The 27,644-nt window shown below is 36.3% G+C and overlaps 1 protein-coding gene across 11 annotated transcripts in view; it reads right to left on the reverse strand.

The window, feature by feature from the left end:
• Positions 1-27,644, reverse strand: part of Ptpn4 (protein tyrosine phosphatase non-receptor type 4) — a 196,340-nt gene that overhangs the window by 61,964 nt on the left and 106,732 nt on the right. For all 11 annotated transcript variants that reach the window (XM_076547241.1, XM_076547240.1, XM_042257998.2 and 8 more), the window contains 3 exons: positions 15,789-15,852; positions 11,645-11,817; positions 732-800 (listed from right to left, as the gene is read on the reverse strand). In XM_076547241.1, the coding sequence (XP_076403356.1) occupies positions 732-800; positions 11,645-11,817; positions 15,789-15,852 (306 nt within the window). The remainder of the gene's footprint in view (positions 1-731; positions 801-11,644; positions 11,818-15,788; positions 15,853-27,644) is intronic.

Raw genomic sequence — 27,644 nt, forward strand, 5'->3', positions numbered from 1 at the left:
ACTTAGCAGATCATTTAGAAAGTGTTTCTAGAGCCGGGTGGTGGTGGCGCACGCCTTTAATCCCAGCACTCGGGAGGCAGAGCCAGGCAGATCTCTGTGAGTTCGAGGCCAGCCTGGTCTCCAAAGCGAGTTCCAGGAAAGGCGCAAAGCTACACCGAGAAACCCTGTCTCGAAAAACCAAAAAAAAAAAGGGTTTCTAATAATTTAAAAAGTTGTTTATGTGTATATGTGTGCACCTGAGTGCATGCACACACACTACATGCATGCACGAGTCCATGGTCCAGAAAAGGGCATCAGATCCCCTGAACTGGATCTTTTATAAGAGCAGTAAGTGCTTTGAACTACTGAGCCATCTCCAGTCCCCATTTCTAAAAAATTTTATCCTTCTAAAAAACTCAGATATCCATTGGGCTGGTGAAATAGCTTTAATGGGGAAATAAAGATGCTTGCTGCCAAGGCTGACAATGTGAGTTCAACTCTGGGACCCAAATAATGGAAGGAGAGAACCAACTCCCCAAAGTTGTTCTCTGACCTTCGTGTGTGTGTGTGTGTGTGTGTGTGTGTGTGTGTGTGTGTGTGTGTATGTGTATGTGTGTGTGTGTCCTGCATACACCACAAAATAAACTCTTAAAATGTAAAAACGGAAAAAAAAAACACCAAAAAAAACCCCAAAACAAAACAAACAAACAAACAAACAAAACACCCCAGATACTAAAAGAGAATTGACTTACCTTGCAAATACCCTGTCTTTATTTGCCTTTTCTTTGCCATATTGAACTGACTGGACTTCAGTTCTTCCACTGAAATATATAAATATGCATAATATCTTAAAGGGGACTACAGGATAAAATGACAGCATAAAGCATGACTATACTACAATTTTATAAGAGACAAGACATTTCTGATGACAAGAACAACAATAAAAGTAGCAGAGTAAGAAGAAGAGACTGGACGGACTACTTTCCATTCCGTCTGGATGAACAAAGCTTAGCAGTTCTTCAACTTACAAGAAGGGTCCACCAGACACGAGTTTGATGACAGGTACCCCTTTCCTGTTGTGTCTGCTTACATGCTCTCTCTAGAGTCTGAGGTGCCCTGTATCAACCAAGCTCCACAGCCCTGACTTACCCTACAGAGCAGAATTAGCTAACGTCTCCATGACTTTTAATTGACCGGCTAAACTGTGTGGTCTCTTCTCTTTCCTTTTCTACTACTAATTATTACATCTATGAAGACAGCCTATCAACTCTCTCCATTTCACAATACTGGAAATTTCAGATTTTTGAATACAGGAAAGAAATGAGGTCAGAAATATTAGGGATGCTGGGCACTATTTCCATCTTGAAGCTGATTTGCCTAAAAAGCACCCTGTGTATACAGAGGAGAATTCTGGTCCTTATCCGTGGTACATCAGTATGTTCAGCTAACTGTGTTAATGGAAGAGTAGCTAACTCTCAGTGAATTGGTGACGGCAACCTGTTACTGAGTTGTGAGTGAACACAAATTTCAAGTACAGAAAGTAGAACCATTTATAAATATAGATATTTAATGGATATAGAAGTAGCCAAACACATGTTCTCTAAGCCACATAAGCAAATTTCAGACTATATTCCTAGGACAAATTTAAATAGTTATGAACTAAATGGCATGATTGATGTTTAATGAAAAAAAATGTTTCCTAGAAAAATGTATTTCCTCTAAGAAGGCTATATATTCAGGTTTACTAGTTTAATGCATTTTATCCCTTGGATATATAGAATAGCAATAAGCATATGTGTAAACAGAGGAGGTTAAGAAAGCAATAAACCTTGTCAATATTCCCAGCTCTACTTTCTAGCCAATAATATTTCAACATCTTAGGTAAAACAATAACATCAGTATTCCTAGCCACTGCTTACCATGGAGGGAGGGAGTTGATCTCTGTTTATTTTGGGCATGTCCATTAGGGAAAGAATTGTATGCAGTTAGACATTTGTCATGCTGACTTTACTACTTCATTTGCAAGACTATTCAGATTTAATAATGAAAAAGTGCTTCCAATACATTCTAAAGTTAAGAACTACAAACATGGAACTTAAACTTCACTAGAAATATATATGGCCTGTGTCCAAACACAATATGAAATGGGCTGTCACAGGCCTTAATTCTGTCCCACTGTGCTTTGCTACATTTTTCATGGGGCTGTTAAGTGAACACATCCCATTTTCTAAATTCCTTTCCCACTTAGCTTTTTGCTAGGTTCTAATTTCACAATGTGTAGGAGGAAGGTCATAAAAGTAAGAAAAAGGCAAAGCAGTACTGGCAAGTGCTTGGCGCCGCTTCACAAGTCCTGGGAACAAAGGGCAGAGGCATGACATCTTGATGAAGCAGTACTTCTGTGACAGGTCCAGGACTAGCTGGACTGGCCAGGACAGTATCTCTGAAGTGTAGTAGCAGGTTTAGGCTCAGGGAATGCAGACCAAAAGGGACCCTTGCACATTACTTCTCCTGCATACCTGCTTCTAAATAATCACCCCTCTTCAACTTATTTTCCCATTTGTTTGTTTTGTTTTTAAATACCTATGTAACCAAGTCTCAGGATTAATTTTCTTTTATATGAAATATCGAAGAGCTCTGAGTTTCTCTAATTCAGTACTGACTGAGATATTAATATGGCAGTAAAGTAGATTGAAATACAACTCTATTGCTCAAAAGGTTGGATTAACAAGTCAAAGTTCATAGCAAGCAGGAACAATTAATTGTTGAAAAGGATTTACATTGCATATTTTTCATAACATACTCTTTAAGAGTCAGAATAAATTAAAAATCTGTAACAATATTATAATACCAAATTGTGACAGTATGAATTTAAGCAATGAGGAAGTACCAACTGTTAAATACATACACATAAGCTTACTGCAGTAATTCAAATTATATATATATATATATATATATATATATATATATATATATATGAACAACTAAAATGTAAGCTAGTCTTAAATTTGAAATTTCATCACAAAAAGATAAAAATCATTCTGGAACTTCTTATATACTCACTTAGAAAAGCTAGAAATATAGACATAGTCTTATACTGTGATTACAGTACATATATGCTCAGGAAGGGGTTGCTGTTGGTTGGAAAAGACTTAGAAAAACCTTAAAAGCTGACATATGTATTTAAAATATGCATGCTTTAAATTTTGTCCATGAGGACTCAAATACTTCCTTTCACCTACATCTTCCTTTTTAAAGATTATCTTTTCATTTTAAAAGGCTTTTTATCATTTTAACTCCTTTCTCTGGTCATTCTGACAGTTGCTACGGAATAACCCTATTGGTAAAGTGCTTAACCTTTCTTTTTCTTTTCTTTTTTTTTTTTTGGTTTTTCGAGACAAGGTAGTTTTGCTGCCTGTCCTGGATCTTGCTCTGTAGACCAGGCTGGCCTCAAACTCACCGAGATCCGCCTGGCTCTGCCTCCTGAGTGCTGGGATTAAAGACATGCGCCACCACTACCCTTAACCATTCTTTATTCTGTTATTTTCACCAGAATTTTTCTTGAGTTATTTTCTTGAGTTACTTAATTGGCCTGATTTTACTATTTTTTTTAAACTCAGTTATATTTTAATTTTTATTTTGTGTAAGTGTTTTCTCTACATGTATGTATGTGTGCCATGCACGGGTAGTGCCTTCAAAGGCCAGAAGAGGATATCAGTGACATAGAAAAAACTTGTGCAGTGGTGGCACACGCCTTTAATCCCAGCACTCGAGAGGCAGAGCCAGGTGGATCTCTGTGAGTATGAGGCCAGCCTGGGGACCAAGTGAGTTCCAGGAAAGGTGCAAAGCTACACAGGGAAACCCTGTCTCGAAAAACAAAAAACAAAACACAAAAACAAAACAATGATATCATCAAATTTGCAGGCAAAAGGATGGAACTAGAAAAAATTATCCTGAGAGAGGTAACCCAGATCCAGAAAGATGAATATGGCATATGTCGTTTATATGTTATTATTTATATGTTATTAGCTGTTAAGTTAATGATAACTAAGCTACAATCCATAGAACCATAGAGGGTATAGAATAAGGGTCCTCAACCTTCCTAATGTTGCAACCCTTTAATACAGTTCCTCATGTTGTGGTGACCTTAACCATAAAATTACTTTTGTTGATACTTCATAACATAATATGAAGCATAATATAAATATCCGATATGCAGGATATCTGATATGCGACTCCTGTAAAAAGGTCATTTATCCTCAAAAGGGTCAGGACCCACACATTGAGAACCACTTGAGACCTCAAGTTGAGGAGTAGTTGAGCAAAATATAATGGACTCCAAATTTTGTGTGTGTGTATGTACTTTTATTTGGTTACAGTTTGGTAGGGTTTTTGGGGAGGATGTTATTTTGATCTCTTGGTGTTGGGAGGTCTTGAGGTTGTTTTGGGGTTTTGTTTTTTGAGAAAGAACTTAAAGGTGGGTATGCAGGAAGGAAAAGAGGATCTGGAAGGACTTGGAGGAGGGGAAGAATATGATCAAAATATATTTAAATTTAAAAATTGTTTTAAATAATAAAGAAAAAAGAATAGAACTGATGTTGTAAAAGATTTACTAATAGATTTTCTTAGGACACAATAAGTCACACAAAGTAGAATTTAGCAAAGGGAGCCACTGACTCCAAAATATCCCCCAAATAAGTAGTCTGCTAACCAGGAATGTTAGAGATAAGCAAAGTTTAGGATGCTAGGATATAAATGTTTGCTCATAAAGACTGACTAGTTATTAGACTCCACTCCTAGAACAATGGAGACAACGCTGACTTATAGTCAGCCATTATGCACATCCCTATATAGGACATGCCTCCAACAGTCAGCGAGGATACAGTGCAATGTCACAACCAAAAGGAAAGTCCTGGTCTATCATAAAGCCCCCAGTCCTACTCTTGAGAAAAGCATAATTCTGCCAGATGGGCAAGAAGCCCTTTGGTAAGAATTATTTGAAAAAGAGTGACACAGGTGTACTTAAAATAATCCAGGCAATATCCAACATCTTTGCTGTGTAAATCTCCCATCTGCCTAAGTGCATAAGGAGACTTGTAGTCTCCTGTCTCTGTTTAAATTGTTCAAAGTGTAACCTGACCTGCAGTTGGAGCCTGAAAGAAATTTAAAGAATGACAGTTTATATGAAATGCTTAACCTATGGTGTATATAAAAGTTAGCAAAATCTTCTAATCAAGGCCATTTTCTTTTTAGGTTTTACCCAGAGCCAGATGTGAGCTAATATAAAGAGCTTTTTCTTTTATTAATCCCTAAGTGTGCAGAGTGACTTCACACTGGAAAAGCGTATTATTCTAGAAAATCAGAACCCCTGGAACTGGAGTAACAGACAGTTCTGAGCGACCACGTGGATGTTGGGAACCAAACCAGGTCCTCTGTAAGAGCAGCCAATGCTCTAAGCACTGTGCCATCTCTCTAATTCCTGATTCAGAGATCTTATGATGCCGGGGATTTTGAATGCTGAAAAATGTCTACAATGTTGGCTTTAAACTTACTTGGATGGCAATCTGGATAAGCTTACCAAATTCAGGCATTTCCATACCCATCTCATTTTTAAAAATGAGCTACATAAGTCTGAAGAAAAAATTTATTTGGCATATGGATTGTTTAAAAATAATCCAATCTGATGAGATTCTAACAAGACTGATTGCAGGTGGTGGCGGGGAGGGGTGGGGGTGGGGGACAAAACACAAGCAAGAAGGAAAGAAGTAAAGTAACCTTCCTATACATTCCAGACTTAAAAAGATAATGATGGTCATTAGGAACTTTATGACGATAAAGTCAACAACTTACATGGAAGGAAATATACCAACTACCAATGTTTCTTCAAGAAAAAAAAAAAATCATGGCTTATCTAGTAAATTATTGGAATGTGCTGTTTAAAAAAAAACTTTCTATAAAAAAAACTACCCCTTGATAAATTCTATCAAACATTTACTCCATTTACTTCCTAAGTAAGAGCCAGATAATGGTGGCACACACCTTTAACCCCAGTATTTTGGAGGCAAAGGCAGATGGATCTCTGTGAGTTCAAGGCTAGCCTGGTCTACAGAGTGAGTTCTAGGCTAGCCAGAACTACTTAGAGAAATTCTATCTCAAAAAAAAAAAAACAAACAAACAAAAGGAAAAACAGACAAACAAACATATGAAGGAAGGGCTGGAGAGATGCCTTAGTCAGTCAAGTGCTTGTCACACAATCATGAGGACCTGAGCTCATTCTCCTGGAACCCAGAAAAAGCCAGTGTGGCAGCCTGCACCTGTAATACCATCACTGGGAAATGATATTTGGACTAGGCAAAACCTTCCACAAAATTTAAATTTTTTCAACTCTTTCACTAAAGCCTACCTTACCCTGACTCTAAAACCTGACATAATTATACGAAAGACAACTGTAGACTAATATCCTTCATAAGTATGGATGCAAAATCCCAGAAAAATTTTGGTAAGTCAAATCAGACAGTATATAAAAAGGATTCTATGAGCAAGTGAGGTTTAACCCAGGAATAAGGAACTAGTTTCCCATTTGAAACTCACAATGAAATTCCTTATGTTAACAACTAAAAGGAAAATCATATCAACAATTACAGAGAAAGCATCTAACAAAACCCAATATCTAATCCTGATAGAAACATTCAGCAAATGAGAAAGAGAACTTCTTCAACATGTCATATACTCGTTATTTTTTTTAAAAGTTCATAACCAACATGATATTTAATAGTGGAAAACTACATGCTTTCCCCTAAGAGGAAACAACACTTGACCACAATATCATACAACACTGTAAAAAGGTTCTCCATGGAAGAAATGAGAGGCATCATATTACAAACAAAGAACTGAAGCCATCTTCATCCTCTAAGCAGAAAAGCCCTTGGAAGCTTAAGAACGGTTTCCACAGGGTTTCACAACTTTTCACAAAACAAGACTGATAATAAAAACAAAAGTAATTCTCTGTAGTGGCAGGAGCAACCAATACTGAAATATCTAAATATAATTTAGAATAAAAGTATAAAAATACTTAAGGTTAATTAGGACCTGAAAGACATGGGCACCCAAAACTACAAACATTGCTGAAAGATACAAAATAAAACTTTAGAGAAGACACACTGAGCTTCATGATTGGAAACAACCAGTATTTTTAAGATAATCAGTCCTCCAAAATTTGATATCATCAACGCAGTCACAATCCAGCTGAAAGCTTTTTTTTTTTAAATCTAGGAAGAGATACTATTAATAACTCTCAAATTCAAATGGAAATACAAAAAAACCTAGAGCACCCAAAATACCTTTTTAAAAGAACAAAATCAGAACAGTGAATCTTCTATGCTTTAGTCATAAAGTGAACAAACAAGACCACACTAATATGAGCAACAAAAGTACAAAAGAACAACTGAACAGCCATGGGCAATGAATTTCAATGTTTACTTTACATCAAATAGAGGAATTACATCCAAATGATCCACAGACCTATATGTAAGAGCTAAAATTGTGCAACTTTTACAAGAAAATAAAGGAATAATGTCAGGGACAAGGACAGAATCTCTAGTTAGTGGAAAAATACAGACCCCCATAAGACAGGGAACTAGATCATCTTACAGTCAGGTTGCCTAAAACAGGACATTGAGTCAGAGCCCTTGACCCTCTCACCCTGTAAACATCCTATACAAACATCCTGTTAGCTTGCCCCACCTTATGCAGATGACAGCTTCTTGCTCCCCAAACCCTGCAGGAACTATATAAACCTTTCTGTAAGAAAATAAAGCGGCACTTTGATCAGAATCTAGACTTGGTGTGTTTTCCTTTGTATCTCCTGTCCCTACATTCCCTGCTTAGTGTGGTCGAGAACCCGTTGTAGCCCTGCAGGCGGGGCAGAATAAATCTTTGTGACCTTAGGTTAGACAACATTTTCACAAATATGACAACAAAAGATAAGATTCATAAAAGGACAAACTGGCAAACTCAACTTCATCAAAATAAGACCCATGCTGTTCAAGAACCAGGTAAACAATGGAAACAGCAAACACTGATGAATCAATCCATGGGGGAACTGGAACTCCACACTGTTTTGAAGCAGTGCTGGGGATTGAACCCAGGGCTTACCACATCCTAGGGAAGTTCTCTGCCATTAGGCTATACCACCAGCCCTGAGCTGGAACTCCTCCACATTGCAGTACTGTATATAAATGGCATAATTACTTTGAAGACATATTTAGAGGTGCCTTAATGGGTTAAACATACCTCAGCCATATAACCTGGCCATTCTACTCCTAGTTGTTGACCCAAGAAAACAAAGTAAATGTACACATAAAACCTTATAAATGCATATATGTACATATGTGTATATATATTCACAGAAGCTTTATTTATAATAGCCCAAACCTGGGCCGGGCGTTGGTGGTGCACACCTTTAATCCCAGCGCTTGGGAGGCAGAGGCAGGCGGATCTCTGTGAGTTCAAGGTAGCCTGGTCTACAGAGCAAGATCCAGGACGGGCACCAAAACTAAACAGAGAAACCCATTATTAAGCGAATGGATAAACAAATTCTATTTATACAGTAGCTTTAATCCCAGCACTCGGGAAGCAGAGGTGGGCGGATCTCTGTGAGTTCAAGGCCAGCCTGGGCTACACAGTGAGTTCCAGGAAAGGTGCAAAACTACACAGAGAAATCCTGTCTCAAAAAACCAAACATAAAATAAAATAAAAATAAAAATAGAATAGTACTCTGCAATAAAAGAGAACTACTGATATAAGCAACATGGATGAGATGACATAATTGTGCTGAGTAAAAGTGGTCACATTATAAAGTATGTTTCAATTTATATAAGAACCTAGAAAATGAAAATCAATTTAAAGAGACAAGAGACCAGCAACTGCCTAACGACAAATGGTTGGGAAAAGGAGTTAAAGGGAGACATAAATAATGAGCATGTTTGCTACCTTGATTGAATCTTCACTCAAAGGAATTCAACTCCCAAATGTTAAAACTTGAACATGGTTGTTTACTATATGTGAATGCTCCAATAGTTATTTTAAGACATTTTACTCAATTTCAAAAATATCCATAATCTTAGTTTTATTAATATATGTGTGTGTGTGTGTGTGTGTGTGTGTGTGTGTGTGTGTGAATTGTGCTAATACTAGGCCAATGTTACCAAAGGGAGTAACTGCCTGAATGGTTGTTGCTTTTTTCTTAGCTGATTTTAGTTTCTTTTCCTTTAAAAGGAGATTTCTGTTTATTTTTGATCATGTGTGCACGTGTGTCTATTAACATGACTACAGGCACCTGCAGAGGCACTGATCCCACTGGAGCTGAAGTCACAGCAGCTGAGGATGGTGGTGGCATGGGAGGGAGCTAGTAAGTGAACTCGACAGGAGCAGCACCCGCTCCTAACCACTGAGCTAGCTCTCTCTCCAGCCTCCAGTCCTCGTTTCTTTCTTTCTTTCCTTCTATACATAGACAGTTGTTAAGCTTCTTTCTTTCTTATTTTATCTGAGACCTGTTTGAACTGCAACTGGAGGCTGGTTACTACACTCTATTCATTTCTTTGTGGCCTAAATGAAACGGTGTGTGTGTCCTTGCATAATGTCACTGCTGGTCACTTAGGAATTAAACTGAGGAGTATCTTGAAGGGTTTGCAATGTCCTCCCATTCAGAGTGTGCACAGGACATTCCTGTCCCGGCTGAGGGTATGAGCAGGTACAAGCAGTCTCTGCATTTCCTTGATTGTCACCACTGGCCTGACACTCTCTTCCTCAGTCTATTTAACCTTTAACATGGCAAGTACTACACCTTACCTTTCTGAATATTGTTTTTAGGAAAATAAAAAAGATTTTGCTAAAACACATTATCAAGCTACTTAAGAATTTGCTGTGTTTTGGTTTTGGGTAAAAAGAAAAAAATTAAATTCTACTTCATGGTTGATATTGAATTCCCGTACTTAGAGATTTTTTTCCCTTGGGGTGAAAGGTATGCATTTTAAGTGATATATCATGTATGAATGCTGTTATTATTTTTACTACTATTATAAGTTGAGCATTTATAAATGTTGGGGTTTATATTATTAACCTTTTGGAGGAATATCCAAACATTTTTCTTATATAACAATTTCTTCTAGCATAAAATATTAGAGATGGAAAATCAAAAACAAAAAACAGGTAAAATCAATACCATTTATTCTATTAAATCACTAGTAACTTTTTCTGCATGAGTCTTAACAGATTTCACTTTAAAACTAGCTTTTATGTGTCACTTTAGACTTCTACAGCTAAGACTAATCAGGCCTTCTTCAAAGTTATTTTCCAAAAACTGTTGCCTTTGGGAGAATTAAAAACAAAAGTCAATAAATGCCAAAACACATAGCTGAATAGGAAGAATAAGTTCTCATATGTTATAGCACACAAGATCAACTATGATTGACATTAATTGTAAATTTCAAAATAGGTAGTAGACAGAGTTTAGAACATTCCCAACACAGGGGACATAATATGACACACATCTGAGGTTGGGGATATCTCTGATGACTACATACTGCAAGCACATCAAAGGCCACACTACACCTCATTATGTGCTCATAAAAATTACCTTAAAGAGAAAAACATACATTTAGGGGCACTGGAGAAATGGCTCAGCAGCTAAGAGCACTGGCTGCTCTTCTAGAGGACCTAGGTTTGATTGCTAGCACCCATACGGCATCTTACAACTATTTATAATTCCAAATTCAGGGGAACTCTTCTGGCTTCTGTGGGCATTGCACACACATGGTTCATAGATATACATGCAGGCAAAACACCCATACACATGAAATAAAAATAAAGAAAATAAATTGGGAAAAGTTATTTCTCTGGATTTATGCTGAATTACAGACAAAGAATACAGGAAAATGTCAGGACCTGGGGTTACTGTTCAAAAACTTAAATCTTTTTTGTTTGTTTGCTTAATGGTTGTTTTGAATGTCTGGTTGGATAGCTCCAAAAACTGCTAAATTGTAGATTTTTAAAAAATAACTATACCTCTATAGAATATGTATTAGTTTTTAAAATAAAGTAAAACATATCTTATAGAAAAGTTTCCATGTATATAATAAATATACTGGGAATTATAAAATCTGTCGATTGTAACTATGCAAATGTGGCTAATTACTTTATAAAATAATTATCTACAGCACAATCACAAGCACAGGTCTTCAAGCTTAGTGTGCATCACAAGACACCATACGACACATTGGTATAGACATACAGACAGGATTCCATGGGGATTTTGACTCTGTAGGTTTTGTGACTAACAATGATTCTATTGCTTTGGATCTAGATCATTAATGAATTTATTTTTTAAATTTATTTTATGTATCTGGGTGTTTTGTCTGTCTCATGTCTGTGTGCCATAGGCATGCCTGGTTCTCCTGGAGGCCAGAAGAGGATGATGGATGCCCAGGACCTGGGGTTACAGATACTGTGAGCTGCCATGTAGGTCTGGGAATTACACCTGTGTCCTTCCGGAACACAGAGAGGCCAGTGCTCTTAACCTGCGAGCCATCTCTCTAGGCCTAGAGCTGTAATCTAAGGGGGGGGGGGGGGTTTCTCTCCAAATAAAATCTTAGTATAAAGTAGTACTTACCAGTATCGAAATTTGGAACCCAGGGTAAAATAATGTGCAAAAAAGTTCTTCTGCGGTGGAAGTGGTCTATCCAGGCGGAAGAATGTGTGATGTTCTACACACGCTTTCCACAAATTTTTACATGCTCTGTAATTCACCATATTAAATCCCAGTAGGGTTTCTCTAGATTCATGCTGTATACAATGACAAAGTTCAGAGAATGTGGGAAAATATCAGGATCTGATCATTCTTTTGACAGATTAATTATGCAAGTCCTGCAAATGTTAATCTCTACCTCAGTGATTTTGTTTATTCAACAAAAACTCAGTAAACTAAAGGGAAAGATCTGTAAAATGTGCACTTTAGTATATTACAACTTTCAGGGACTTTTATTCTCTATTATATAAATAAGTTTAAATTTTTTTATTATTTTCAAATTTTATTAGCAATAATTCTGCTTCAAAATATAATCCTGGACCATAAGTTAAATTTGTAATAGGCCCACAATTTGTAATTCTGTCTTGATTAAAAATAGGAACATTCAACACCTCCAAGTACTATTACAAAATCACATTAAAAATTGACTAGCACTAAAATAGAACAATTTCTCTAGTTTTTCTTTTTCCACACAAATCACATTACACAAAGGACTATCTCCTGAGTAACAGTTCTGATTTCCAGACAGTGCGATCGACCACTCAGTGCAGACTATGAGACATATCATTCTGTGCTACCTGGTAATACCCTCTGCTGCCTTTTTCCACTAGATTATCTTCTAATGATAATCACTTAACTGTCATGACCACAAACTCGTCATCCTTGTTTCCATTTTTCATTGTATTCTATTATAATATATCCACAAAAGCTTATCTACTTTAATGTTTATAGACAATTGATATTTCCAATTTGGGATAGATGAGTGTTGTTGTATATATACATTCCAAGTGTCTGTACACATATGTACTTATTTCTGTTTCTAGATCATAACATGTATGTTTAGCTTGAGTGGTTAATACTTCCTCCCAACAATAGTGTGTGTTCTATGTACTACCCAGCTTCAGTCATTTTCCATTTTTGTTTTGTATTTGCTTGTTTATTGAGACAGGATTTCACACTGTACCTTAAGCTGGCCTGGAACTCACTATCAAGTTCAGGCTGGACGTGAATTCATGACAGTTCTCCTGTCTTATCTTTTGGGAGATGTATTATAAGCATGTACCACCCTCATCTATTTTCAGTCTTTCATTGTCTTGATAGACATGTTGGAGTGGAACATTTTGGTTATGACATGTACCTCTTCTTGATGACTAATAAAATTCAACAACTTTTCATGTTAATGGCCATGTGGATTTTGGAGGGAAGAGATGTAAAGCATGGCCTCTTCTGTAGACCAGGCTAGCCTTGAACTTATATCAATACCCATCTTAGCCTCTTAAGTGCTGGGATTAGAGGGATGGGCCACCATGTGTACCTTATTGTAGTTTTTGAGGCAGGCCCTCACATTATGCAGCAAAGGTTGATTTTGAACTCACAACCTTCTTGCCTCAACCTTGTTAAGTATCTGGCTACCATGTGGATACTGTCCTTCCTGAAGTGGTATTCAAGTCACTGGCATATTTTTCTGTTGGACAGCATATATATGCAAGGACTTGGAGGGGGCATGTGTACTTCATATATAGTCCACACTACTTCTTCATTACCTTAATTAACTCTCTTAATGAGACCTTTTAATGAACATTTACCAGTTTTGAAACAATCTAAAATTACCAATAATTATCTTCAAGGTTAAAAAGAACTCCCTCTATGTTTTATTCAAGAACTATTTTCATCATGAAAATCTTTTCCATAATTAAATCATGACAAAAATGTTCATATATTTTCATATTAAAAGGTAAAATGATTAAAGCATAACTTACTGGTGACTAGAAAATTAAAGGTACCATTAACAAGTGTTTGTACATACACTATCAGTTTATATGTTGTATTATATACAATAAACATTATGAAAAATGACAGAATGTCTAACAGAGTATAGTACAGTAACACTCTCAGTGTGTGTGCTCTAAGAGGGACATATGCTACCTCCCTTTAAAACAATTGCTTCAAATTGTCTGTATATAACGTGAATACTGTAACTGTATTTGAAATGCAACAACATTTTTTTCCAATTTGTAAACAATGGACATAAAGTATCTAAGAGTAAGGGTAACAAATCGAAGTTTGGCTTTGCTGCTGTTGTTTTGGCTCAAAGTCTTGCTATGCAGCTCTACTTGGTCTGAAACTTGCTATGCAGACCAAGGCTATCCTTGAACAAAAAGCTACCCTACTGCCTGTGTCTCTTGAGCACAAGGATTACAGGTGTGTATCACTGCATCTGGTTGTAAGTTTGGATAGTTAAAAACACACAAATGTTTTACAGAGAAAACATTGGCAACGTGAACTTCTGCAGAGTATGTCTGTATGTGGACTTTTAGCACTCACTAGTTGACTTTTGATGCTGTTGTTACTCACAGGTAAACAGTACTAACTGATCCAGTCTCTCAGAGAACAAGCATGAGAACTAAATAATAAAAATGTTTCATATATTACCAGGCATATACACAAAAATGTTACATTTCATAACTTATTATTATTATTACTACTGATAACATATCCACCACAATCAGGTAAACTAGAAAAGTTGTCTACTACATACTCTCTATAGTTACTCCAAGTAAAATATCTGTTCTCTAGTTTCTGGACAAGATTTATTATATTTCTTTCTCTGGATATTTACTCATACACACACACACACACACACACACACACACACACACACACACACACACACGATATGACTGTTCTGTACCAGCATTAGTTATAATATTCCCCACTGGGAAATGGTAAAACTGCCCACTAACAGGAGAATGAACTGCTAGTTTATGGCATATGCACTTAGTGGAATACCACACACTAAGGAACAAACCATGCAACATCATGGATGTCAGTACAACAATATGAATTTCACATACTTAAGTTGGAAAGAAGGCAAGCAAAAAGAACATGCTGTATGGTTTCATTTACATGTCATGAGTGTAAACTAATTCAAGGCAGAAAAATTGGAATGATGCTACTTATGTGTTGGAAAGATCAGTACCTGCAAGTGGACATCAGCTCCATCAGCACAGGACTAGATCATGCTCTATATATTAATCTGAGTTTATCAAGTATATACTTAAGGTCTAAATACTTTCCCATACTAAATTTCATTTTGATAAAAATTCTATTTTAGAAAATCTCCCATATTTAATAAACATAAATGATAAACTATAATCACAAAACAGGACACTATCCTCTAACAGTGGATATGGCAGCTAACTCAAATACATTTTCAAGATTTTAAGAAAATTTTACACATATACATCTTAAAACATATATTAATTTGCAAAGATTTATAAAAAATAATGCAAACCAAAGAACAAGGTTAGTTTCATTGCATATTCATGTTTGTAAATATGTATGTGTTTTGTGTCAGAGTCTTGCCCTATAACCCGGGATAGCTTCAAATAGTCTTCCTGCATGCTTGTGGTTACATGTTTCTGTCACCATACCAGGCAAAGCTAGTTTAATTTGATCAAACAGGTAAAATAATTTATAAGATGAAGTTGTTTTAACACTATACTAACATTCTGATACAAGATGTAAGTCCATGAACAAGAAACTAAATATTCAGCACTCCCAAAATGAAATAAGCTTTCCTATGAAAGGAAGTCCTAATGGATTTAATGTGGAAGAAAATCAGAAGTATTTTCTACAGTATCAGAAAGTTTTAAATATTATCAGTGTGTGTGTTTATATGCATGTGGGTGCACATACGCACATTATGTTAGGATGTCAGAGGATAATCTCAGGTGTTATTTCTCAAAATTACTGTCTCTTATTTTTGGAGACAGTCTCTCATTTGCCTGGAGCTCTCCCATTAAGCTAGACTGGCAGGCTGGGAGCTGGATGGGTCAGCCTGTCTCTGCCTCCTCACTGCTAGATTATCCATGCAGCTTTCTTATTTGGGTTCTAGGCATCAAACCCATATTCTTGCACTTGTATAAGACCTATACAAATTCAGCCATCTTCTCCCCCTATGAGTAGGCAACCTTAAAATATCAATAAATATTAGATCAATACTCACCAATTCTTTTCTAAGTTGAATAAAAAATTGTTTGCATTTAAAAGAAATTTTTACAATCTTCAACCTGCATAAAAGAGAATTGGAGTAATCAAAATTACTGGCGAAAGATGGAAATATTAAAAAAATTGGGGAAATTATAGATATGATTTTTGGAAGTTTCATACATTTATAGGATGAATATTAATCAATCTATTCAGCAGTACCTCCAATTCCCTGATACCACCACCCTTGCTCCATCCTAACTTCATGGCCAGGATCTTAAGTTTAATGTGGACCAATACCTTCACATTTTATTATATAATCTCTAATACATATAACATATCAATAATGTAAAGTTTATGGTGCCTAGAAAACAAAAGAAAATCTAGGTGCTAAACTGAGGAAATTTTTATCAAACTATAGAAATATTCACCAAAAATTAAAATCTCAACAAATATAAATAACATTTAAAACTTTTAACACTCCAAAGCATATGTAAGGGAAAGTGTAAAATTTCAGTTTTATAAAGCATTTTTCATTTTAGAAACCATAATTACTTATATCTCACCCTTATACATTACCTTTTAAAAACATATGTAACATTTTTGTTTTTTCAGAGTCTCACTATATAGGCTCAGCTACCCTGGAATTCACTATATAGACCAGTCTGGTTTGCCTCTGCCTCTACTGTGGCCACCACACCCAGCCTCAATACATGTAAATTATATAACACTAATTTCTCAACATTCCATTAGTACAATCCATGACTCAAGCTGGGTTGGTTTCTTATAGTAACCATATAAAAAGTAAAGATCTTTTGGAGCTGTAACACTCAAAGGCTATGAGGCCCAAGAGACTGAATCTTAGTAAAATGTAATTTGGAACCCAATTTTTTAACATTTCTATTATTTCACAGTAATTCTACATTTTGATGCGCATGACTCATACCTGTATCCATTAAGAAGCTGTGAGGACTCTCAGAGAATAAACTAATCCAATCTCAGCCACTTGGGAAGACAGAAATACATACCAGTCATACTCTGGCAGATCCAGTTAGAGGGGGTAAATTTAAGGCTTAGGTTTTAGGTCTGACCTTTGTGTTGCTGGAGGACTGAATCCAGCACCTTGCACATGCCAGTCAAGTTCTATAACACTGAGCCAAATTCCCAACCCCAGGGTTGAAATTCATTGTTTTACTATTACATCTTATACTCTTACTACACAGATCTATAACAACATGGATATATTATTTTCTTATATAAGAGAGGTTATTATTTCCAGAAAGTGAAAAGACGATTGGATAAAACAGCCTGTGTTTGTGGAAAGAAAGTAAGTCATTGAAAAACCTACACAGAGCTACTACATACACTTTTACATTTAAACATTAACCTTCACACAAGCAACAAATAAAAAATGCTGATCATTTCTAAATGAATGAGAGAGAAAATCTAATCTAATTTCTAGTTATCTTCATTTTACAAATACCAGAAAACATCAAACAATGAATACACTGGATGATGGTCTCTAGCAAAAGTCTACTTGTATGACTGGTGTTTCTTACAAATATATCTCTCAAGCAATGAATAATACTTATTTTGTATAATAAGATAGCTATAATACTTTTTCTTTTGATTTTCATGCTCTTGATTTATCTTCTAGAGTGAACTTAACCAACCTGCATCTTTATATTTCATATATATCTCTTATAAATAGTACACACATAAATTCAATCCCATCTGAGTATTTCAAAGAGGATGAAAACACAAGAAGCACTTGAAAAGATGTTTAACATTATTAGCCATAAAATAATACAAATTAAAATTAAAATTAAAATGAGGTATCAATTCACACCCACCAGGATGGCTTTAAGCCAAAAGACAAACAATAAATGGTAGAGAGACTATGGTGAAATTAACATAGCACATAACCCAGTGGGGATGGAAGGTGACATACTGCAGCATGAGAAAAAAAGTCTGGCCAACCCAGCCATCCTAGTCCTTTGTATATGTCCCCTACCAACACTTACACAAATATGCAGTGTAGAACCAGTATTAATAGCCAAAAGAAACAAACAACTGGTGAGCTGTGAAACAAAATAGATTATAACTAAGGGATAGAGTATCATTCAACAATAGAAAGAGACACTGATTAATATATTGTTCTAGGATAGATGAATGTCAAGAACATGCTAAAAGTTATTCAAACACACAATATATTATCTCATTTTAGAATATCCAGAACAGAAATATGATTAGGGCTGGAAGTAAGAGGCAAGACAAGGGATACAAAATGATTTATAACGAACAATCTTTTGGGGATAATGAAAATGGTTCAAAATTATGTTGGGTAAGCTCAGCTCTCAGCTACTGCTCTGACCTCTTCAGCTGTTAACTATGCAATTGGCTCTGTGTTTCTAATTTAATAAGACTGTTCTCTACATTTGGCGCTACGTGGCAAGAATCCATTGAAAACCATTTGGCTTGGCTGGGCAGCCCGGCTCCCTAGGCCCCAGGCCTGACAGTAGCTACAATCACTTACTCGCAGTTGGTGCTACGAACAAGTCAGGCCTGCTGGAGCTATCAGTCAGCTGCACTTGACTGTAACTGCAACCGCTACACAGAAATGCCAACACACGTGGCTGGAGCTCAACTCGGCTCAAGCGGGAACACGTGGCTGGATTTAACTTTAGCCAGAACTTGTGGGTATGCTTTCTCTCTCTCTCTCTCTTCTCTCTCTCTCTTCTCTCTCTCTCTTCTCTCTTCTCTCTCTCTCTCTCTCTCTCTCTCTCTCTCTCTCTCTCTCTCTCTCTCTCTCTCTCTCTCTCTCCCCACACCTCGGACACTAAGTAGCTGTTTTGAAATTCCCTTGGATTTATACTGTTCTACGCAGACTTGATAAGTGAATTAAGATATCAGATATTTTAAAGGAAAAAACTATTTAAAAGAGAAAATATTTTGCACATTAAAAAAATGGGTTTTATGTGTACATTGGAAGAAAATTGGTCTTTGTTTGATAACATTTTAGGCAGTCTGAAAATGGAACAACTATATAAGATTAATGTTGATGGAATTATGCACATTATTACTTTTCTTATCTTTATTTTACTATTTAAAAAGATAAGTCAATTTAAGTGCCAGGATAAAAGTTTTAGAAAAACCTGTTAAAATTAATTATAGAGAAATTCAGATTCAGAAACAGCAGTGAAACTGTTTCAGGATTGGATTATAAGGTTACAGAAAGAAAGACTGTTTTCACACAATCACCCTTAATTTATCCGGTAATCTTACAGCAGCTAACCTGGTCAAGTTAATGCACAAAATATTTGGACTCCAGTTGAAATGTTAGATGTATGTAGGTTTAAGGAGGCAGTAGTACCTTATGGCATGCATTCCACATATGTAAAGCAAATGTTAAACTCCTGGTCAATTTATACTAAGATTATACCACAGGAATGGAGGGAGCTGGCACATGATGTTCTGGAACCCAGAGCACAACTATAGTGGCAAATGTGGTTCAAAGAGGAAGCTAAAAACAGAAAAACAATGGAGGGATAAAGGTACACAAATCTTCCAGATCAGCTAGTTGGAGAAGGCCAATATGCTGCAATACAAACACAGTGTTTATATGATATCCAAACCCTAATTCTATGTTGAATGGCAGCCTTGAATGCATGGGACAGAGCTGAGGAACCAGGAAAGAAAATTGAATCATTTACAAAGGTTATACAGGGCCCAAAAGAATCTTTCACAGATTACTTACAAAGACTGACTTCAGCAGTAAAGAAAATGGTCCAGAATTCAGAAGCCAGTCAGATAAAAATCTTTGGCTTTTGAGAACGCGAATGCAGCATGTAAGAGAATAATCAAGCCGTTAAAGGCAAGATCTACACTCTTGGAAGATTGGATTAAAGACACGTTTAATGTTGAGTCTCATGACCATGATGATATGTGGATGGATAGGAGAAGCAATTTTAAGAAGTTTGAGGAATGTCAGATGTTTTGGATGTGGAAAGCAAGGACATTTGAAAAGGGACTGTAAACAGGGCATTCCTAGAAACAATGTTTCTTCAAGGAACAATGGCAACAGAATGCCCCTTCCTTCTGGAGTATGAAGAAGGTGTGGTAAGGGAAAACACAGGACCAACGAATGTAGATCAACAAGGGACAGGCAAGGTAATACTTTGCCTCGGTCTTTGAAAAAATCTCAGAGGAACCTCATGCAGGCCCCCACAGCAAATCCAGCTCAGACCTTTCCTGCAGTCATAGAGGAAACCCCTACTCAGAGCAATTAAATAACCAAATGCCTATTGGAATAAATCAGGCTGCTCAGGAGGATGAAACAGAACAGAAAATTCAGGAAAAACCATAAAGAAAATTTTTTGGCAAACTTCTATAAATGAACAAAGACCAAAATTAACAAGAATAAATGGTGTTTTGTTGTCTGGTCTGGTAGACACAGGTGCTGATGTGACCATAATTGCACCAGAATTTTGGTATCCAACTTGGCATCTTCAGGAGGTAAACGATCAACTGTTAGGAACTGGAACATTATCTCAAGTAAAACAGAGTGCAAGATGGCTCAAATGTATAGGTCCAGAAGGACAGAGGGGAAAATTAAAACTGTATGTGGCTAACATAGCTATGAATCTGTGGGGTCGAGACTTGTTGAAACAATGGAAACTCAGATTAACATCCCTCCAACCTTAGAAATAAATCATAAACTAGCACATATTTCTGAGAGAAATATTAGAAGATATTATTCTAATGAATGGTCACCAGCCATCCATATTATACAAGAACAGGGAACAAGAACTGATGATCTTCCAAAGACACCAACAGCTCTACCTTTAAAATGGTTAACAGACATGCCTGTATGGGTTCATCAATGGTCCTTAACAACAGAGAAATTCCAGGCTTTAGAAGAGCTGGTAAAAGAACAGTTAAATGCTCAGCATATTGAAGAATCAACCAGCCCTTGGAATTCTCCTGTATTTGTTATTAAAAAGAAATCTGGTAAATGGAGAATGGTAACATACCTTAGAGCAATTAACAATGTAATTCAGCCAATGGGCTCTCTACAATCTGGAATTCCTTTACCTACTCTGTTACCAAAAGGATGGCCTCTCATAGTTATTGATTTAAAAGACTGTTTCTTTTCAACACACTTACAAGAAAAAGACAAGAGAAAGATTTGCTTTCAAACTAACTACTTATAATAATTCTCAACCAGTTAAAAGATTTCAATGGAGGGGCCTCTCACAGGGAATGTTGAACAGCCCAACCCTGTGCCAATATTTTGTACAACAGCCATTGGAAGTGATACGTAAAAAATTTCCTAAATCTATAATTTATCATTATATGGATAATATTTTACTAGCTGACTCAAATGCAGATACTTTAGAAAGACTGTTTGAAGAAGCAAAAAAAATTTTGCCTTGCTGGGGATTACAAATTGCTCCTGAAAAGATACAAAGAGGAGATTCTATTAATTATTTAGGATATAAAATAGAGCTACAAAAAATTAGACCCCAAAACGTGCAAATTAGGAGAGGTTGACTACAGAATCTTAATGACTTTCAAAGAATATTTGGAGACATTTCTGATCTATGAACTATTGTTGGGGTAAAAAAATGATGAACTGAATAATTTGTTCAAAACCTTAGAACGTGACAAGGACTTAAATAGTCCAAGAGAGCCGGGCGGTGGTGGCGCACGCCTTTAATCCCAGCACTCGGGAGGCAGAGGCAGGCGGATCGCTGTGAGTTCGAGGCCAGCCTGGGCTACCAAGTGAGCTCCAGGAAAGGCGCAAAACTACGCAGAGAAACCCTGTCTCGAAAAAACCAAAAAAAAAAAAAAAAAAAAAAAAAAAAAAAAATAGTCCAAGAGAATTATCACCCGAAGCGGAGAAAGAATTGGAATCAGTAGAAAAGAAGCTACATGAGGGGCACATGGATTGTATTGATCCAAAGCTGGATTGCATTTTGGTTATTTTACCTTCTAGGCATTCTCCTACAGGAATATTAATGCAGAGGGAAGATATTATATTAGAATGGATATTTTTACCAAATAAATGGAATAAAAAATTAAAAACTTATGTGGAAAAAAATCTCTGACTTAATTTTGAAAGGAAAATTGAGACTTTGTCAATAAGCAGGAATAGACCCAGCAGAAATTGATGTACCTTTCATTAAGAAGGACACTGAAATATTATGGACAGAAGGTAAACCTTGGCAAAGAGCCTGCAGTAATTTTTTGGAAAAAATTAAAAGCAAATATCCCAAAAGTGATAGAATTGATCTTATAAAGAGAGCTGATTGGATCTTGCCTCGAATTGTGTGGGAAAAACCCATATCTGGAGTTCATACATTTTATACAGATGCAAACAAACAAGGAAAGGCAGGTTACAAATCAGAAAATTTAAGTAAAGTGGTTCGAAGTCCTTATAATTCAGTTCAAAAATCGGAATTGTATGCTATTCTGTTGGTATTAATGGATTTTTCAGAACCTCTCAACATAGTTACTGACTCTCAGTATGCTAAAAGAGTGGTATTACATATTGAGACTACAGAATTCATTCCTGATGCATCAGAATTAATGCCACTATTTATTCAGTTATAAGATAAATTCAGGAAAAGGAGTCATTCTTTATATATAACTCACACCCAATCCCATACTGGTCTGCCAGGCCCTCTAGCAAAAGGTAATGATGAGATTGATAAATTATTGATAGGAAATGTGCTGGAGGCCTCAGAATTTCATAAAAAAAAATCATGTCAATAGTAAAGGTTTAAAAAAGGATTTTTCCATAACCTAGCAACAAGCAAAGGAAATTATAAAGAAATGTCCTACTTGTTCCTTTTACAATCAGATGCCATTACCAGCAGGATGCAACCCAAAGGGTACTCAGAGGAATGAAATCTGGCAGATGGACATGTTTCACTTTGCAGAATTCGGAAAACTGAAATATGTACACCATACCATCGATACTTATTCAGGATTTCAATGGGCAACTGCTTTGATTTCTGAAAATGCTGATTCTGTAATGACTCATTTGCTAAAAGTTATGGCCATCATGGGTATACCTGCTCAAACTAAAACTGGCAATGCTCCATCATATGTCTCTGTTAAAATGAAACAGTTTTTTGCTTATTACAATATAAAGCATATTACAGGTATACCACATAATGCTACAGGCCAAGCAGTTATAGAAAGATCAAACAGAACTCTAAAGGATATGCTAAATAAACAGAAAGAGGTAATAAAACCACCCAGAAATAGACTGCATAATGCTCTATTAACTTTGAATTTTTCTCAATGCTAATGAGAAAGAAACAACACCTGCAGAGAGACATTGGATAATAGAAAAAAAACTACAGAATTAAATCAGCCTATATACTTTAAGGATGTGCTGACCTCAGAATGGAAACCAGGATACGTATTATCTTGGGGACAAGGTTTTGCTTTTGTTTCTACAGGAGAAGATAAGCTGTGGGTACCATCAAAATTGTTCAAGGGTCGAATTGAACAAGACCTCTTAATTAGAGGAGGTGATAGTTCATCAACCAGCATGACCATTCAATTTAAACTAACTTATACCATTAACACATGTCTTTTCATTTAATCAGATAATAACTTGCCAAAAGGAAACATCCCCAAAATTAGTCTTGGGGAAAGATTTTTGTCTTTGTCTTTTAGGAGAATGAAGGCTAAGGAATCTGAAGAACACTTGGACAAATGAGACAACTGAAGAAAAGGGACAAATCATCTATACCAGGAAACAGAGTAAAATGACCTATTGGTATATCATCTATAGAATTTTATGTCTTCCTTTATGTTTGTTTCTGCTCTTCTCTAAAGAAATGTAACACTATTGGTCTTCTTGTAGTCCTAGTTCAATTAAAATTTAAAGCTGACTTTGCAGTTGGAGAATGGCTCTCTCCTTCTTTAAACTCAAGCATGTTGTTAAAAGGAAAATGCAAACTCCTTGTATCATGCCAGAAGAAAGAGCCATCTTCTGATATGGGACAGGAGAAAAACCAAATTAATTAAGGGACTATTCTATTACTACTAATCTCAATTCTTTGATTCTATTCTGATTCTTTAAACTTGTCTTAAAATATGAATTTTATACAAAATTTACAAGATAGATATATATATATATATATATATATATATATATATATATACACACACACACTTTAATCTTTGTTAAGGTATTAATGGTCATATAGAGTACTAACTAATTCTAGACAAAAGGCTTCAATTAGCTGCTTATACATGTCTTTGTGTTCGAGTCTCTTATCAGTTTTCTGCAGGAAATCACGGCCAGGCCTAACATCAACTGAAGTCTCCAGGAAGAATATGGGGCCCCACAACAACAATTCCACGTGGACAATAATAATATCACTAAGCTGACAAACATTATCTACAGATCAGCTTTGAACTACAAAGTGCTCAGAGCAATTTTGAGAGGGCTAGCTGAGATGATCCAGTTTCAAAGACTATTTGAATAAGGACTTAAGATAAACCCTGAACTTTGGCATTATGCACAGACTGGATAACAAAGGATATAGCTACCTTTCCTAGAATTTGACGATTAACCCAAAATTTTTCTTTTCAGAATAAAGATATCTTCACCCATAACCAGCAGGAAGCAATTTTAAGAATATGATGCCCACATTCCCAAAGAGGTGGTGTGGGGAGGGTGGTTTTTTGGTCTTTTAATGGGTTTTAGGTCTGGAATAATTTTCATTGTTTAGGAGGGTTGGTTACAAGTTGTTGTTAAGGGTTAGGAAAACGGCTAAGCAAAGGAGATTAGATTTAAAGTTCTTGTTTAAAAAAAAAAAAGACAACTACTAGTTTTAAATACTTTACATTGGATTGGATTTTTTATATTGCATAAAAATTATATTGAGATTGAGACTGTTAGAAAATGCCATATATATATTTCTAATCTTGTTCAAGATATTGTACTTATACAGTTCATTTAACAATGTAATGCAATTTGCTGATCCTTGAATGTTGTTATTACCAACTAGTAGGATATAAAAAAATGAAAGTTAGTAGTTAGACATTACAATCGAACTTGTAGTCATATTAAGTATGTTTTCAAAATTGAGCAGATATATTTTAGATAGACAGGTCATCTTCAAACCCTTCAGAGATCTACAGAATATGGCATTTAAAATATTTTAATAACTTAGAAAATTTTTTCTTTTTTGTTATGACTATGAGACATGTCGGCTCCTGGCAGTACCAATCTACTTCAGAGAAAATATGGGCATTGAAGAAACTGCATATGGAGTTAACTTTCATTGTGGCAAAAGTTAGCCACTGGACAACAAAGTATCCTCGAATCAACAGCTGACAAACAGGACATGAAACAAAGGACTACCGATTCTTGCCAAAACAAGTGTGGTTGTGGCATTTTTTTTTGGAAGCTGCTTGCATGCACTTCCTGTTTTTATTTTCTTATTAGATAATATTATTTCCTTCTTGGGTCTCTGAGGGAGTTGAAGATTACTTAGTTATAGTCACAGTTTTCCTTGTTAAGAATTTAAGAAAAGAAACTCACTAAAGAGGTGTAAGTGTATAAATTTGAAAGACGTTATAAGACAGTTCTGTTAGTAATATAAGTTAGGATAGAAAGTGAATCTGGTACATTTTGGACTTATCAAAATAGGATAGATAATGGAATTATTTTCTCTGAATTTGTCAAATACAAATGGACTAGACATTGTTTAGGTATTTATTGCTTGTATATATGGTATATAGTTATTGTACTTTTGTATATAGTTTTTCTTATATTAGTTATAACTTTTTTCCTTTTTTCTTATTAAAATAGAAAAGGGGAAATATGATGATATTTTATTTGTAGTGAAATGTGATTTTATTTGTATGTTAATAAAAAAGTTGCCTGGGGGTCAGAGCTAATAGAAAGCCATAGCAGAAGCTGGGCGGTGGTGGTACACGCCTTTAATCCCAGCACTTGGAAGGCAGAGCTAGACAGATCTCTGTGTGTTCAAGGATACAGCCAGCATGGAGACACACGACTTTAATCTCAATACCAACCATAGAAGAGAGGTCTGTACAGACGGGCAGTGACAAGGAGGTCATGTGGTTGGGGTTACAACTAATGAGAAGGCAGAACAGAAAGTCAATAAAAGGACAGACACACAGGAAGTAGGTCTTTTTCTGAGGGGAAGCACAACAGCGGCAGAGAAGGGTAAGCTCAGCTCTCAGCTACTGCTCTGACCTCTTCAGCTGTTAACTCTGTAGTTGGCTCTGTGTTTCTTATTTAATAAGACTGTTCTCTACAGGATACCAATTCCTATTGAACCAGTGTGAAGGTTTTCCTTCAATGGGACTAATTTCTAATGATTACGGCTGCTTTGAACCTGCCTTTTCTGTATATACTTGTAATCTTTTCCTCACAAACCTACATTTTTCATATCTCTCTGCTCCATATTTTACTCTTTGTCACTGTTACCTGAAGAAGAGCTGTAAACAGTAAACAACACAGTCTGAATACAATATTGTCTTGAAATTTCCCCTGCCAAATAAATTAGCCTGCTCTTTTTAAATGTGCCCGACTTAAGTTCTCAGGACATGGGCCAAATAAAGTCAGATTTTTTTTCCTTGCCAGAATATAACATGAAAGGCCTCTAGCTCAGTTCCCCATATAGTCTTTGTTCCCCTTTAAAACCTCATGAGCCAGGCCTCCACTGTCCATCCAGTTCCCTCTGTAGCCTGGCCTTGCAAACTTCCATCACAATGACTCATAAAGTTCTGCTTACAGCATTCTGGGATTTTTCTAATCCCAAAGTCTAAATTCTTCCACACCTTTCTCCGACAAACTAGTTCCACAAGCTTAACAACCACACAGTCAGGATCATCACAGCAACAACCTGACTCCTGGTATCACTGATATGTATAATTTCTTGTTGCTGTGACAGAAGCAACTTAAGGAAAGAAAGGATTATTTTGGCTCACAGTTTGAAATTACAGTTCACCCTGGCAGAGTAGGCATGGCGACAGCTCCCCACATCCACTCCCCAGTTAGCTAACACAAATAAATGAGGTTGCTACTTGTACTCTTTTCAGTCCACGACCCCAGCTCAGAGAATGCTGCCACCCTCATTTAAGAGGGTCTTCCCACCTCAATTAGCCAGATGGGGAAAGGCCCTCACAGGCAGGCCAAAAGGCTTGTTTCCATGGTAATTCTATTCCCATTAATTTGACAACCAAGATTAATCATCAGAATTGGTTTTGGAGCCACTAAGGAGACATATGTCTAGGAGAGTCTATGAGGGGTTTCCAAGAGAGGATTAACTGAGGGCAAGACCCATCCTCAGCAACCAGATCTAGAGGTTCAGGATGTACTCCTGCCTCCCCTGCTTCTTGCTGCACGACTTCATCTACAGATGCTGCTCCTGTTATTCTTTCTTGACATTACATTCTAGCTCTTCAGTCTTCTGATACAGATTCAATAGCAACAACTTTGCAGGGAACTTCCATGCTCCCCAGCATTGGATTGAGACAGCTGAGCTTCTCGGACTGAACTCTAGGCTTTTCTACCACTCCAATAAGCAGATGGCCACTGTTAAGACTATCATGTAAGATAATCTAATAAATTCCCTTTTTCTCTCTCTTCTTCCTCCCCATTCCCTTCCTCCTTCCTTTCTGTTCCTCTAAAGCACTGCCTAATACATTTTTTTTTTCAGTTTTAAAGAAACGGCCAGTTTCCAAAGTTAGTGTATCTGTTTGCATTTCCATCAGTAATACAGTATTTCAAAAGTGTTGCATTACAAAGGTCCTGGGATTACAGATTTTTGTTGTTTTTCGAGACAGGGTTTCTCTGCATAGCTTTGGTGCCTGT

Source organism: Peromyscus maniculatus, chromosome 11, assembly GCF_049852395.1.
Source record: "Peromyscus maniculatus bairdii isolate BWxNUB_F1_BW_parent chromosome 11, HU_Pman_BW_mat_3.1, whole genome shotgun sequence".
Lineage (NCBI taxonomy): Eukaryota > Metazoa > Chordata > Mammalia > Rodentia > Cricetidae > Peromyscus > Peromyscus maniculatus.